Source organism: Pezoporus occidentalis, unplaced genomic scaffold (genome assembly GCF_034315485.1).
Source record: "Pezoporus occidentalis ecotype Australia unplaced genomic scaffold, CSIRO_AGI_Poc_V1 ctg32, whole genome shotgun sequence".
NCBI classification, from domain to species: Eukaryota; Metazoa; Chordata; class Aves; order Psittaciformes; family Psittacidae; genus Pezoporus; species Pezoporus occidentalis.
The window spans coordinates 4,574,033-4,591,192 of NW_026915158.1; the positions used below are offsets into that span (position 1 = coordinate 4,574,033).

Genomic DNA, 17,160 nt, shown 5'->3' on the forward strand with positions numbered 1-17,160 from the left:
CTTTCTTTCAGTTAGATGTGATCCTTCTCTGAACCAAAGGCTGGAGATATGGTCAGTGAAGTAACAGGTTTGAGCTAAAAAGGCCAAGAGGATTATTATTCCTGGGTTCAGTGCATAGGAACACATTCATATTGCTTCTAGTCTGCTGCAAATGAGAACACAACACTGTGTTTCCACTTAGTTCTGTCATGCAGTGATTTCCAATGCCTCAAAATGAATATAAGCCTTATGTCCACCTATTGGTCTCTTTTGCTGTGTGTATCTTAAAAACAGGAAATGCAAGATAATACTGCTTTTTCAGATGACAACTAAAATGAATGAGATGGGAGTAGGGTAAAGCTTACTCCATTAAACAGCAAGAATTCAGGCTCCCTAGTCATAGTCTATGCTTGGAATATTCTCTCACTCAGGAGAGATCATGGAATGACAGAATGGTTTAGGTTGGAAGGGATCTTAAACATCACCCAGTTCCAACCCCCTGCCATTCTATAAAGTCTCCCTGGAGCCTTGTGGATATTTTGGGGAGACTTCTAATCTTGACAGGAAGTTTCTGTGTAAATTATTCTGAACTGACTCAAAAGAAAAATCTTGGGATTTACCAAAAATGGTTTAATGAAAAATATCAGCTCCGCACTCAGAGACAGTCAAATAAAATTAAAAATATCACAGCTATCAGGAATATTTAGGAAAGGAATACATGACGAAAGGCAAATATCGTATTGCTGCTATGTAAGTCTGATGAGTAGGTAGAAGCTAGTCTTCAACATGGGGAAAAGGCAGTTTAGTGGGACATCTTTGAAGTCTCTGAAACCTGTAGCAATGTAGAAAAAGTGGACTGGCATTAATTTGCTGTCTCTTCCAAACCATGAACTCTAGTTTTGAAACTCATATGAACTAGGCTCAAAACCAATGAAAGGAAGCAATTCTTCACGCAAAAGGTAGTGGATGAGTGAATCTCCTCACCAAAGAAAATGTAAGAAGTTGCACGTGCAAGTTTACATGGGTTCAAAATATAAAGGGGATGAGTAATCTTAGCCCACTGCCAAGACAACAGGCCAATTGCATCTTCTGCCAATACCAGTGGTGCTATTATTATGTTTCATCTCTCCCTTGTTCATAGGCTCGTGCTTAAAGGAGAGCTGAACTTGAACTGAAAGCAAATGAATTCAATATCCTATGTGAAGTTTTTATTTATTTATTCTTTTTTTTTGGTTCTGATCTTCAGTTTATACCTCTGGATAAAATCTGACATGTAACGTTATGATAGAAACAACATAATGATCATGAATGCAAATTGCCTGCACTAAAACAGGAAGATATTCATTAAATAGTTTCTTAAAGATTAATGAAGCTTAAGGAAAAAAGGCTGCAACTTTTAAAACTGATTAAATAAGAGTAAGTTATATGTACAAAGGCGGCTTAAGTTCAACATGTCACAGACACAACCCACTCATCAATGAAAGTGAAAACTCAACTCTGCACAAGGTTAAAGACTGTATTTTAATCACAGACTGAAACATCATGATTTACAAAACTGATGGTTAGATTTAAAACCAACCACTACATCTTTCTGTGGGAATATTTCCCCCCACACCCTAGCAGACCAGGGATTCAAGCGAAGAACAGAGCTGTTCATGTTTGCCTTTGGAACTGAACAGTGATTTCCAGGATGATGACTGATGCTGCAAGAATTCACCTAAGATGCTTGTCAATGCAATTTCATTTACCCAGCTGGAAGTGGCATCTTCTAGGGAACCCTGCTGGATTAATCAGAAATCCCAACCATCTTGCAGCTTTCTGTCCAGAGCCTTCTCTGCAGCTCCTCATCATATGCTACGTCAGCCGATTTTGTCCTTTCCTCATTGTAAAGGTAGCAGCCACCAACTCCTTCCATCTCGGGCGATACTGCTGCATAGATGGTTGTAGAGGCTCCTTCCTCTGGAGTCTGCAGAAACAAACAAAAAACCCCAACAAATTCAAGCAAGGCAGGTATAACAGAAGAATTACATTACACCACAGACCTTACCAGTAACAATCAGCTTCCCTAATTTTGCATCACACTTGTGGTCCTTGTGCAAACCTCAAGCTGGTAATGATAAAAATCCCACCTATTCAATCAGCATAGCACACTCTATCTCTACAACAGTGGTAGTCTGAGGTCACTTTAAGACACAGAACAGATATATTGAAAACTCTGGCCCATTTTTTCAAGAGCTAGTCAGATGGAGCATACAAAATAAAGTCACAGTTAGAGATAATAAGCCCAAAAGCAAACACAAATATTAAAATCCTAGTTTAATTATTAATTTTGCAAGGATGAAGGGATCTGTACTCTGTTGTAAGAAGAAGAAGGCTATGCTCTGTGTGCAGTGTGTTCATCATAACAATATGACAAAGGATCATGGAAACGACAACAGCAAAATAAAGAACTCCCAGCTTAATCCAAGCAGGCAGGTAAATGAGGGAATTACATTTTATATGGAGCATAGTTACTAGGGTTCTACAGTGTCATAAAGCAAAATGATGAAAGATCTATAATGCCTGATATACCATGAGTATTAAATGAAAATTAATAAGTGGATAGCTTAGAGTAGTAACGCCTTTTATCCTGGGGATACACAAAACATTTCCATTTTGCATTCAGAAGGATCACACAGCTATCACTGAAATTATTCCCATGGCATTTCTTTTATTTCGTTGAAGGGCATATTTATACCACAACATTTTATATGCTTTGTCTTTATCAGTGATATAATTATGATCAATGCCTGCTAGATAATGATGTATCATTTTACAATCCTTGCAGTCATTCTCTGAGTCACTAACGGCACTAATACTGCTCATAGCTTGGTCTGCTGCACCTGACAGGATGTCTTTTCCTGAAGAACTCACCTGAAGAACAAGACAGTATTGACTACGTTACTCAGTGCCTTATTAAGAAAAATATATAAATCTAAGTAATTTGAAGGTTTTTGTTCTGTTTATTTTTAAGATGACTGCACAGTGAGATACTATCCAGAAACACAAAGGGCTTATTTGCCCTAGTTTAGTACTTTACTTCTTCAACCTTCTTTCTCTCATGGAAAATAGTGCTATTCACAACTAGCAAGTTATGTAAACAATATAAAGCTATGTGCATGTATAATTTTTTGCAGTATTAGGATGACTCCAAAAAGTTGGAGTCCATGTTCTCACACAGAGGCTACTATCCTGATCAGCTATGTATCTATCTAGCTATGTATCTATCTATGTATCAGCTACAGTATCTATCTTAATACTGTAAAGTAACAGAACAAATTATGAATATGAGTATTCACATTTTATATGACTTATTCTGGATGACAGAGAGAAATCACATTTTTTTTTAAATGTACTTCTGGGCTTTACTTAAAAATTTAGTGACACAGATAAACCATTACTTCATGAGATGGTTCACTGGATGTTATGTTCCTGATTTCCTCAGCTCTCCTGCACAAACAATTATAAAAGTCAATGTCGATGAATCCCAAATCTTAATGACAACAGCTCAAAACTAATATGCTTTTAAAAGAATTGTCTGTGGGTGGAATTTGTGTCATTATGTGCTTATGAGCAGGGCTTTCTACAGCCTCAGAGACTGGTCTGTATGGATCTTCCTACACTATCAGAAATACCATGTGCCTTTGCTGATTCTATGGGAAGGGATATGCAGGATTTATCAAGATTTTTATGTTTTGATATGTCATGTAAGTTCCCCACCAGAGGGAATCTTTACTGAGAGGGTGTTCAAACAGTGGAACAGGCTTGCTAGAGAGGCGGTCAATGCTCCAGATCTGTCAGTGTTTAAAGAGATATTTGAGCCAGGCCCTTAACAACATGCTTTTACTTTTGGTCATCCCTGAAGTGGTCAGGCAGTTGGACTAGATGATCCCTTCCAATTGAAATACTCTGTTCTGCTTTGCTCTGTTCTGGTCTGTTTAAATTATTTCTGCTTTAAATAATACAAAATAATTTAAACAAAGGCTACGTACAAGTTGAAAGCTCGTTTTTGGTTTTATTCATGCAGCCCTAGTATACTGTTACCAAACCATTTTCTATAGCAAATTGTTTCCTATTCTTCAATACAATGTTGAGCTTGCTCAGACATAATAAATGTGCTTACATGGCCACACTGTGATGAGTCTATAAGCACAGTCACGTTGTCACCATCCATTAAGGTCAGCTGATGTACCTTTTCACAAGATTTAATTTGGCTTTCACCACGTCCACCATATTTAATATGCTGATCAGAAGGTTGTATGCAAGATTCCTATTTATTTTCTACCACCTGTTGCTAAAAGTGATTATCTAGACACTTAAGGAAGAAAATACTATAATACATTAAGCAATTAGTGTACACTAATTTAAGTTAAAGAAAAACAATTTTTGCAGTGCAATGGGGAGCAGACTTGAATATGTATGATTTATTAATCATTTTATCCCATCCTTTGACTGCTTAATTAATGCTGAAAGCGTTAATATTCCCTTACTTAAGAATCTCTTCATTGTTTTGTCATGTCTTCTGTTTCACTGAAAGTAAAGCAGAAACTCTATATGAGGAATGCCCTGGCCTTCCAGCTGGGTGGATGACCTACCTGCTTTGAGAAGCTGGAAGAAAAGCACAATGCTGTAATTCCACTTTTGGATTATGCCCACACCTACCATGAAAGCACTGTACATCCACTTGCCCACACAGAGTCAAGACTCTTTCCCAAAGTGTTTGGTCTACTACACACCCATAGATCAACTGCAACACACACAGACAAATGCACACGGCCTGCCTGTGTACTAGCACTTGAACACCTCTTGGGAAGGAAGAAGCTGGCAGCTACTTGCAACCACAGCAACAATCAATGAGTATCTGTACAGGGAGCAAGATGAATTGTTCCATCAGTGGCAGCCACACTCCTGGTTGCCACCTTTCCTGGGTGTCCCACAGCTCTTAACACATGATAGTTCATCAAAAGATGAGAAGGAACCTTAAAGCCCTTGGAAAAGAAAATGACCACAAGCAGGAGACTATAGTCAAAGCAACACATCTGACCCTTCTTTTGATGCCAATGGCCTTCTAGGAAGAAGAGCACCTGATAACAGGCAGGAGAAATCATCAGCCAGTGGTTGAATACCTTGATCTGTAAATTCCAGGATATTTATCATAATGTTCTATACAAACAGGAGGAAGTTTCTGTCTTTGGGACTCTGAAGTGTTAGGCCAAAAGTTGCATGTAGACAGGCAGTAATAATAAGAACCATTCAATTCATGGGGAAGATACTCAACACATTGCCAGAATTTAAAAAAAAACAACCAACCAACCACCAAACAGGAACAGAATAACATACATACATAAAGGATCAGTAACATCTTGTTCATGAATGGGCTGGACTTGTCATAAGACAAGAGGGATTCCTATAAGCTGCACAATGCTTCTTCAGTTACCAACTTTTTTGTGCTGAACTTTTGTTTGTTTGTTTGCTTACAAACTATTGTATGATATAAAACTGATTTCTGCTTAACTTTTTCTCATTAGATTTTGCATCTGCAATTCTTTTTGCTTGTTCCAGTATTGAACACATTTTTTACTTTCTTTTTCACAATTAAAGATTTGTTTGCAGTATGCCTTCAACAGTAAATAAAGGTTTGATTGAAATTACCTATCTTTGTATTGACCATTGCATGAGTAGGCTGTAGAATAAGGAGAGAAAAGATAGCATGTCACCAGCTTATTTAAGCAAAATACAGTCTAGATTCACAAAATTATTTTGGCACTATTTATTCTCAAATAAAAAGATGTGCTTTTTACAGAACTTATGATATTTCTTTTTGTAAATATTCTTTCATAGTAAGCCATCAACATAGAATAATTTTCCCTCAGCATGAAATGGACTATTCTGTTCTATGAAAACTGGGACATATACTAAGGGGGTTCATGGTTTAGTTTTGTTTTTTTTTAAAGACTCACCAATTTTCAAGACTCACAATTCATTTCGATTAATGCATTTTTAAGTACCATGTAACCTTGTCAATACTAGGTGCTAATGCAAAATGTGTTAGCTGACTACAGTTGCTACAGTCATACTGCCATGAAATGTCACATCCTCTTTATTTGTCTACAACAGGCACAACATCTTAACTCTAAGAAATTGTGTGCCTGCACCAGTTATACATGATGGCTTCGTGGTGCTTTCCTTCTTAATCCATGTACTCATTCAGTTTCACCTTCACCTGAATTCATAGCTCAAGAGTTCTGGGCAGACAGTATGGTATATCCATTGGAAAACACAGAAAATTGGATGGGCTAAAAAAATAATAAGCTCCTGTAATTCCTATTCTGCAATCCATTACTTTTCCCAGGACTATTTTAAGTAACTACCAGCAAACAGTGAGAACCTTTCTATGTGTCTTAAACACTGTGACGAACAGTTTGAACGGGCAGCATGCACGCTCTTCAAATGGCATTGCCTGACAATGATTATGATTGAAAAAGCATTAATGACACAACCCATGATATCCGAGGAGTACTTACTCTTGAACAGCTTTCCCTTGTCCTAGTTAATCAGCTAATTGTACTTGGTTTGTATTTTCTGATTTCAAGATGCTGCCAGCATGAGAGATGGTAGGTGAGAAGGTTGGGCAAAGAGGACAGACAGCAAGAAGCAACTGGCAAGCTCAATGACTGACATCTCAGTTGCATTTTAAGGAACACAAGTGAGGAGCCAGACAGATGTGCACCCAGAACTGCCTGGCATGCTGGCAAGTGGCTTATTGCTGAGGAAGAACATTGAATACATTAAGTATTGGTGGAATGCCCCTTATCAGCAACATAAAGTAGACTGCTGTAGGAACACTCCAATACTGGTTTTATAATGATGGTCTTACTTCATGTTATCTTACCTCATGTACTTACATCCATTATGTCATGCACTTTTCAGTTCATATGGGAAATCTACTCATGGGGTAATGGGTTAAAGGAGCTTTCAGGGTTTTTTTTGGGTGCTCTGTGACCTTGATTTCTTAAATGGGTGAGTTTCCATCAGGCCATTCCTTGGGTAACAAAAAGGCATGTCTCTGGCTAGCAACATGTTTCCCAGGTTCCAGCTAGGAAGACACAGCAAGCACTGAAAACACCATCTTCTCAGTTTGGGTACCCAGGCACTTCTGGCAGTGTTCATTTACTTTTCTCAACATTAATGATTCTGTTACTGTTTTACAAATGCAAAATACTTGCATTTTGAAAAATACTTGCTTTGCAAATGTAAAATACTACTCCAGCAGTATCTTACTGACGTGCTTGTGAAAATCAGAGTTTTCTGCCCGCCTTTCTTCAGGAAAGGCAGGGAAGATTTGGGATGCCTGAACACATGCACACTGGGGCTTAGCAACAAGAATGAGAAGATGACATTACTCTTACTTGGTACAGCAAAGTCGTTCATCTACTTGCTGGCAGCTGATGGTGGAGTGACACCCAGTGACCCTCAAAGCACTGGTTGACTCTAAAGACACAGGCAAGCACAAAGCCATAGCAACACAGAATAGTTTGAAAGCTGGCAGAAATTAAGTACCTGGGATTGCATTCCCACAAATATAACAGCAAAGTTGTAAGAAAAAAAACACCTGTGTTCCAGGAAGCACTGATTACTATGATCTGTGAATTACCAAATTATTTCAAAACCAGGTTACTTTCTGGTGCAAGACTCTGAGGTAAAATAACAACAGCTGCTGTAGTGTCACGGCCTCCTGGTGAAGACATGGACCATGTGAGCTCAATGCTTGTTGTGTAACTTCTGCAGCATCTAGACCTCCTAACGTGATCATTGCTTTGAAGATTTCTGCCAGAAAGTAATTGGCTGAAACACTAAGTAAGAAAACAAAGCCTCGAAAGGAAACCACGACGCAGGTGTAAGGATGTGTTCAGCAACCTTTGATCAATAAGGCTGTAAAAACTGACTGCAAGTCCTGGTGAGGCCGGTGGCCAGGGCCAACTGTCAGATCCTTAGGAAGCCAAAGCTGCCAGACAGGTCTGGCAGCACAGCTTTTCAGAGATCTCTGCCTTCACTCAAAAGCCCTGGTTTCCATCTGTTTTCTCTCTTCTTCTATTCTTTCCTAGGTAGCTCACTATTATTCTTTTTCTATCCAGTCTCTGCCTTGATTATAGACCAGAAAGAGATAGAGATGTTTTACTGAATATACAGTTCACCCTATTCCAGTCAGCACCATCAAATTAATTTCTTTTCAATCCCCAACTCACAGCAAAGAGAATCCTTTAATAAATTCACTCCATAATAAAAATCTTTAGATTTCACCTTTAAAAGAAACAGCAGCTACAAACAGAAATGGCTAAGTTAAAATCTGAAGCCTTGCTCCTAACAGTGTTGTGGCTATGGAGAAACAATTTCTGACTCAAAGATATGAATCATAGAATCACAGAACGATTTGGATTGGAAGGGAACTTTACGACCATCCAGTTCCAATGCCCTGCCATGGGCAGGGACACCTTCCAATAGACCATGTTGCTCCAAGCCCCATCTGGCCTGGCCTTGAACACCGCTAGGGATGGGGCAGCCACAGCTTCTCCGGGCAGCCTGTGCCAGCACCTCAGCACCCTCACAAGGTCCTTGTATCTATTCTAAACCTCCCCTCTGTAAGTATAAAGCCATTCCCCATTGTCCTATCACTATAGGCTTTGTAAAAAGCCCCTCTCCAGATTTCTTGTAGGCACTGGAGCTGCTATAAAGTCTCCCTGGAGCCTTCTCTTCTCCAAGCTGAACAAGCCCAGCTCTCTCTCTTCACAGGAGAGGTGCTCCAGCCCCCTGATCATCTTCATGGTCCTCCTCTGGACTTGCTGCAACAGGCCCACGTCCTTTTTGTGTTTGGAGCCCCAGAACTGGATGCAGTACTGCAGATGGGGTCTCACCCAGCGGAGTACAGGGGCAGGATCACCACCCTTGACCTGCTGGTCACATTCCTTTTGATGAAGCCCAGGACACAGTTAGTTTTCTGGGCTTCAAGTGCACACTGCTGAGTCATGTCGAGCTTCAGGTCAGCCACCATGAAGTCCCTCTCCTCAGGGTTGCTCTCAATCTTGTCTCCACACAGGCTGTATTTGTGCTTGGGATTGCCCCAGCCCATGTGTAGGGCCTTGCACTTGCCCTTATTGAAATTCATAAGTTTCACACAGGCAACTTGTATAATATTAGACAAAACACTGATGAATTAAGAACACAAGGCAATATTCAAACCAAAAACCCTCACCCGAAATGTTGAAGGAAAGGATCTTTTATAATATGAATAATTCACGCCTATTCTGGGAAAAAGAGTATTTTTCCTGAGCCTCCTAGCAGAAGAAGCTGTAAAGAACAGAAGCAGAGACAGCTGGCAAACAGACACAAAGAGGATCAAATACTGAATCCTGTCCCTTTCATTTGAAACCAAATTTTTTGGAAAAAAGTTCCAAAAAAGTCCAGGTACACTGAAAAAAAAACCACTTTATCTTCACATCAGCCCCTGCATAGGTGGCTGGGAAACCTGTAAACAAACCAGATCATGGAAGAAAGGATCTGTCCTCAAAAGGCTGCCAGGGTCAGCCTGTTGATCAGGGAGCCCAAGGAGCAGGCATGCACACAGGCCTGAATGTCTGGTTTCCCATAACGGAGTTCATGGTGGAAGGTTCATTTTGTTTTGTGTCAGAGCAATATGCCTTCTAAGAAATCTGTTTTGCTGGAAAACTGAGGAACTGCTCTATTCTGAAGCCCTGGGATGGCTCTTCTTTCAGACTCGATGAGCAAATGTTTACTGAGGAAAACAATAGCTACAGCTCTGAACCCTCCCATTTCAAAGCAGCTGCTTCAGACTAAACAGGACATCATGGGTCATCTCAAGTAGCACCAATTCCCTATGCTACCAGGCAGCTGAGCAAATCTCCTCTCAGCTGGCCAGCTTTCTGAGCCACACTGAAGACATCTCCATTGACTTCAAATAGTACATTCAACAGTGAACTCATTTGCAGATACTACAAAACACAACTTACGTGTCTCAATTTCAAACTGTGTCTGTCTCACTTAGAAGTGCAATATAACCTCAGTGATTTAAAGAGGAGTGTTTCTGGATCCACACTCTTCATTTTCTAAGCTGTTGAAATGGAGGACTAGAAAAACGATGTTTAGTTTTAAGCAATTTTCAACATGGAAACAAGAACCCAACTTTATATGATTGAATTTTAGCAGTCTTAAAATTTTGCATCAAAGTCAATCAGAACCGAGTCCTTTGCTCATTTTGTCAAGTGCACTGAGGAAGATTACTTTGCCTGAAGGTTGATCCCTAAACTTGCTTTGGGTGATGTCTTCAATGTAAGAACTGAGATATTGCTGTAGCCACTCAAATTACATTGTGCTTGTTACCTCACCCAGTAGCAGTATGCAAAATTTGACAGATAGGAGTCTGCTGCCCCAGACATTGCATAAACATCAAGCCAAAGACAGTCACTTGCTGCAAGAACATCCAGTCTCGAGGAAATAAGGCAAGCAGTAACAGGAAGAGAGAGCAGATCGAGTACACACACTTCACAAAAACCTAAAGCCTTTTCTGGGAGAGTGACACTGGTTAACTAGCCCTCTGGAAAACGGTGATGTCCCACAGCTACCTCTTTCTAGGGATGCCTGACTTGAATCACTCACCATTATCCTGGGTATCTTCTCATAACCTGGGCTTTTCTGCAACACCTCTATTCAGAGACAGGCAAGTGATTTACTGAAACACACAGGTGAGGAGAACAGATGAAGACAGAATGAGCCTCGCAAATCCTAATCCTGATGCCTTGCACACTAGGTTGTCACTCCTTTTCTGTGTTTGTAAAGGAAAACACACAACTTATTTGTTTATTACCAGCTCTATGCCCATAATTACAGTATCATGTGAGCAATTCAGTATAATCTTCTTCATTTGAAGATGCAGGCTGATCTATCATTAAGTAAGAATACTTAATTGCAGCTTAGTATTCATGCTGGATATATGCTAAAGAACCCTCCTGTTATTTTTGCTAACTACACAAGGCTTTAATTCTACTGAGTTTTGAACTATTACTGTCTGAGAAATATGAATAGAGGCATAAGACCACTCCTCCCTCCAACAAAGTTCTTAGGCAACTTCTTTGATAGGTAGTGGCTGGAACATCTGCATCATTTAATAACGCATGCCCATTTCTTTAGTTGAAAACACCATTTAAATATGAATCAAAATGTGAATGGATCAAAATTAAAGAAGACTTAAACCAACAACCAACCACAAAAGCTTTAGAGCTTTCATTCTCTATGCATTACGTTGTAACAGTACATGGCTCATCTTTGCTTTCAACTGATGCCTGATTTTGGCAATCAAAATAAAACAACACAGAAGAGCATGCAGAAGTTTTTGTATTTGAAATGGTATCTGCATTTTACCAGCCCCAGAGAGCATGAAAACCAGCAAAGCTCTTAACTGCTGAAGAAAATGATCCTGAGTGTATATACCTCTGAACAATTAGTTTTATTTCCTGCCTGCTCACACAAATTACAATGCTTTGCTGGCTTCAGGGATACGATATATGGTGACTTCTGACCTGTAACTCCCTATTGTCATCTCTACTCTCTTACTAAGCATTTAACATTTGACAAGTCACTCATCTTGTTTTCGTTTCTCAGGAAATGGGAACTGACATATCTCCAACTTCACAGCTTTCTTGTAAGGACTTTTATTTTCTATTAAATGCTTATAAGCACTCAGGATGGGCATGAAACTCCTAAATATTAAAAGACAACCACAATATAGAAAACCTTTACAAACTACGAAGAGATCAAAAACCATAAAGACTGTACAGAACATACACAAAATGAAATAACCCCAAATTACATAGGCCAGCGGCTATTTCACAGCCTCTTCTATTTTAAATTGCTACAACCCTCATTTTGCACCCCAAATAGTAGTGGGGCTATTCCCACTCGTGGGCTCAGTCGGATGGTGGGGCTGAGAGAGGCTGGCTGCCAGCCCAGGTTTTTCACCTGCTTGCTGGAGGCACTTGCTGAAACCAGATGGCTCAGGTGAGAGGGTCCAAATCCCTCCTGGATCACTAGGTAAGGTCAGCAGAGGACACTTCTCCACCAGGACTCATGCAGGCCACGTGCCTGTGCCAGCGAAGATGGGGACCAGAAATAGCAAAGCACACAAACTAACCAAAAATGACTACAGGGTGCTTGCTACCTGTGCTAATAGCAGGCAAGGTGAAAATATGCCTGGGAAGATGGGAGAGATGAAAGTGAAAATACACTTTTCCCCAGATTTCTCACTTCTACGTTGCAGCAGCATGCTAGCTGGGCTTCTGATGGGTCTGCTCTACACAAAGCTTCTACACTAAAAAAGAGATGCCACCTCGCAGCGCTTAGCCTCACCCTGGACCTCAGCCTTTGTCTCCTTTTCCCTTTTACTGACTCTGAGCCTTTCTGCAGGACTGAAACATGATAGTCCTGAAGATGCTGGCTGGAAGAAGTTTCAAGCAGATCACTGAACACCATTTAGCACTGTCCATGACACAACTGGTCTGACTTTCTGTTTTCTATGTAGTTATTGTGTTTAAATTATAGTTTTGCAATATCCCCAAAAGCTGACAGGAGAAAGCCCAAACTGGAAGACAGATAAAAGTGGTGCAGATGGAAGGAATCTTATTCTACAAATCTGTGTTGCCTGTAATTCCACTTGCTGGCAATTTCAGCATATAATCTTGAATGATAAATAAAAAAAAAACCAAACAAACATGGGGTTAATTTAGATCTGCCCCTAGTGTCATATTCCAAAGATGGAATATAAGAAGAGAAGGCTAATTATCTACAGTTATTTTAGTGAAAGAATGAAATAGGTGAGAGTGACTCAGATTTTCTATTTTTCTGACAGATGCAGTAAAAAGAATTAGTTCAAGTCAGTAATTACAGATCATATATCCTCAGTTTTGATAAGAAAAATGTGCCAAATAAGTTCAAGCTATTTCTGTTTAAAAACCTTTCAATATGACAGTTCTCTTCATTTTAATAAAACACATATTTCACCGAGGGCCAGCTTGTAAAAAAAAGTAAAGAACAAAATTAGTTATCCTGTAAACAACACTGCTTCCTATTTTCTATCAAACAGAATGCTAAAGTCATGAAATCACAGATTATTTCTGAAACCATACAATTATGGAGCTGTCTACATAGCTTATCCTCTAAGTTACTCCAAAGAAGTACTAAATTTAAAGGTAAAGGCTATATTCACTTGCAAATTGATGTACCTGAATGCTTACTAACCCACCAGAATCAACCTGGTTTTAACAAAATAACTAAAAATGCAAATGCAAAGGAGGACTGAATGTGATTATTCAAATCAAAATTTTGTTGTGTGGACTGAAAGTGAGTTTAAGCTCTGCAACTTAAATCCCTTTGTTTGAATCAATCAACGCTGGGGGTCTTTACTGTCTGACAAGGAACCTATTGATGAATTAAGTTCAGAAGAACCCCAAAGAACATGTGCAACATTAGACAGGCAAATAGTGCCACTGATTTCATTGTCATTCATCATGCTTTTAAAATTATGTCAGACAAGATGTTAGGCGTCATATCTTTTACTACAAGGCTTATAATAGAGACAGCAAACAACACAAACTCTCAGCAACACAAATGCTTCCCGAGGTCTGAAATGGCCGCAAAAAAATGCCGCCTTGAAAACAATTACTTGTGAGCTTAAATTCATCATGTTTAATCACATGAAAGGTCTGAAAGAAGGGGAGGTTTGTGGTACAGAGGGGAATAGTAGCCTGGGGAGAGGTGATAATATTGTTAATTTGCAAGGGGGCAGAGAGAGAAAAACAAAGGGGACAGTTCTTGACAGCGGAACAGACAAAGGAAAGCAGGGGACTGGGATGCACTGAAAATTATTAAGTACTAATAAGTAGCAAGGTTCAGATTTCCTACCTACTGAAGTTGTTAATTTTAATATCCAGGCTTATTTCTAAGGTGTTTTTTTAAGCCTTCATTAAGGTAGCAGATGGAGCCATTCATTTGTCAAAATGCCTCCCCTGCAAAGTCCAGGACTGGATTTGGTGGCAGATGTGGTCTTTCCTATGTTCCTATTTCCTCTGCCGGATGACAGAAGTCACAGCAGAAGTGTCATGGTGCTGTAGAGATGACACAGTACACCCCAGTCCTGTGTCAATGACTAAGCCAACTGTCCTGCCTTGTGTCGCATGAAGAATTGGTTCAAATTTCAAAAATGAGATCCATAGTGACAGTCAAATCTCATTACCTGAAGGAAGACATGAAAAACTGGAAAGGAGAAAAACATTTAATCCCTTCTACAAGCAGCATCTTTCCCCAATATGTTATTAAAAAAAGAAAAAAGCTGAGTTTCTTCCAGAAAATCTTATGCTCCTTTTACTTCATTCTCTGATAGCTCCTGCAGAGTACTTCTGACTTGGGTTTTGATACCAATTAAGGGCATGGGTAACTATGAGAAAGAGACTTACACATGCAGAACTATCAATAGACAAAATTATGAATTAACCTTTTATTTTTATTAAGTGCCCAGGAGAGTTTCTGTTGCACTTGTATTCATAGGGTGTTTTGACTAAAAGGTTAGAGCAGTTGTTCAGAATGGGAAACAAATACTGTGAGGTTTTGTGGTTTGATAAATGCATGTTACAGAATCACTTGGTGCTAAAACAATTCGCTTTGTTAGGGAGCTGTACTGAACTGTGCTGTTTGGTAATGCCATTTTGCTACACACGTCCGTTTGCTTTGAGAGTCCAATCAATGAGCCCTCCCACTTGCTTGCTCGAGGTGATACACTGCACACAGTAATGCTCCAGATGATTAAACTTCTGCATCCCGGGAGAAATTCCAGTGGAATTAATGCAGAACTATGCTGTGGTTTAGTAACTGCTTTTAACTCGTAAAAGTACAGGCTGAGGTCTGAGCAGAGGCTGGAAAGCCAGCACAGCCTGCCCATTCCATCCCTCCCTGCTGCTCCTCCTGCCCGCCTGGCTGCTTGCTTAGCATTCTACACATTACCTGCAAGTCTGCACAGCTCTGCAGCAGCCTATTGTTATTTAATATGTACTTCACAGAAGAATTGAATTGTTCTAATCAAGATTAGGACTCCTGTTCTCTATGTGGTATGCAAAGCATGCCTGCAGTGTAAACTTTCACCCGCTTCTCCGCCTGCCTTTTCATCATGCCCCATGACAATCTCACAGATAGTTTCAGCTCTCCTTCATACTCTTTCCTTCCTGAATCCCTAAATGCCTCACTGCATCCTTACCAAGTGTGGCTCCTACAACAGCATGCCAGGCATTTGCCCCATTCGGTCAGATCCCTTTTTGCAGCCTGTATGTGATGTGGAGGAGGGTGTCTTCAGGAGCTCAGGGTAGGAGGGTTCCCAGTGCAGCAATGAAACTTACCCTTTTCAGATCACCCATCTGTGTCACTGATTCCCTTCAGAAACCACAAAGGGGTAGAGAGCAGCCTTGAAAGCATGAGTGCTTAGGGCAGGTGGCTCTTACCATCTCTGGAGCAAACAGAAGCCCAAGCTTTTTGATATTAGAGAAAGAGGGAAATATTATGTGAAACATCATCAATACATTGACCCAGCCAAATCTGAGAAGACAGGAAAAGTGGTAGGTCCACAAGCAATTCCAAGCCAGGGCAGAAAACAAAGCTTCTCTTGCAGCAAAATCACAAGGGGCAAAGGTGGTGTGACAGCAATGTTGCATTGTTAGATGTGGAGGGCTACAAGAAATGAGTGTGAGCGGGGCCAGTCTCAGGGTGCAGAAACCACCATCATCAGCCACAATTCTTGCTGCTGCTCAGCCCTTCCTCGGGCATGAGCCACTGCTGCATCTGGAGGGACAAGCTGCAAAGCCCCCCCTGCAAATGTCTGCTGAGCTGATGTGGCTGATATTTAGTCCCTCAGCTCTGCAAGGGAGCCACAGTCGAGAAGCAAGAGTTTCCCAAGCAGCATACTTTTTAGATAAAAATAACCTAAATGTTCGTTTTTTGCCAATTATATAAACTCCTCAGTGACCAAAACTTAACTGACCTTTACTTTTAAATCTGTGTTCAATAAAAGAGGATTACAATTGTTTGTGAACTTTGCAAAGTCTGTAACATGGCTTGGGGAAAAAAAAAATCTTAATTTATATTTGTTGAATCCCTAATAGCTGCTGACAGTCTGTGAAATAAATGGTTTTAATTATTGATCTCGCTGAATCTCAGGTCTCATCATTTAATCAAAAAATAGCACATTACCGACAATTGGGATTAAATGGAAAGTCATATAGTAGGAAAATCAGGAAATTACATTAGCACCAAAGAGTGACAAATATGTCCTTATGGCAGCCCTGTCCTGAGACAGCAGAACATTTAAAACTGCTCCATCAAAAAAATAACCAAACCAAAACCCGAAACAAACAAAAAAAGCCCTTGAGTCTTTTCTGTTTATCCTGAGACTTATGGCTATTGAAAATGACAATGTGGTCTCTGACAAAAAAACGAACAAAACAAACCAAAACTAACCCCCTAAAAACATTTTAAAGACCCCTTTTAGCTATCTTATACATTGCTGTAAAATAAGTGGTACTTTTTTTTATCGCACTACCGATGCATGACAATGACAATAGAGCTAATCAATACGTAATGACTACATTTCAGGAGTAATGCTCTGTTCAGAGGAAAAAGATAGCTGCAACTCACAATTATTGACACCAAGAAGCACAGGAATCAATGCCCACAAGAGATCTGCACATTATTTAAAATTTCTTCAGAAATATTTGTCTTTGTTCCTTCATCTCAGTGTAAGTTTTCCTGCCTGTAATACCGTGAATATATTAAAGGTTAGTGTGAATATTTTAAAGACACTAGAATAAAATGCAAAAGCTAGACTTCTGATGGGTAAGTCTAACAGCTAGCAGTGGTATGACTGTAAGTGGAGTGCTGTAGTTATGGGTCTCTGTGCAAAGCTCTTGTACTGTCAGTCACAAAATGATCTCACCTCTCATGGGCCCAGTACAATTCTGCAGGACTTCAGATTTTTAGTCTTCCAGTATGTCTTTCAGCATTTACTGCTCAGAGTAACTGGAAGTATGCTAGGTG

General features: G+C 39.9%; 1 protein-coding gene across 6 annotated transcripts in view; it reads right to left on the minus strand.

Moving 5' to 3' along the window:
• Window positions 1–1,481: 1,481 nt before the first annotated feature.
• DHRSX (dehydrogenase/reductase X-linked) overlaps window positions 1,482–17,160 on the minus strand; it is a 160,625-nt gene continuing 144,946 nt past the window's right edge. For all 6 annotated transcript variants that reach the window (XM_062628688.1, XM_062628687.1, XM_062628685.1 and 3 more), the window contains one exon: window positions 1,482–1,945. In XM_062628688.1, coding sequence (XP_062484672.1) covers window positions 1,766–1,945 — 180 coding nt within the window. In that variant the 3' untranslated portion in view covers window positions 1,482–1,765. The remainder of the gene's footprint in view (window positions 1,946–17,160) is intronic.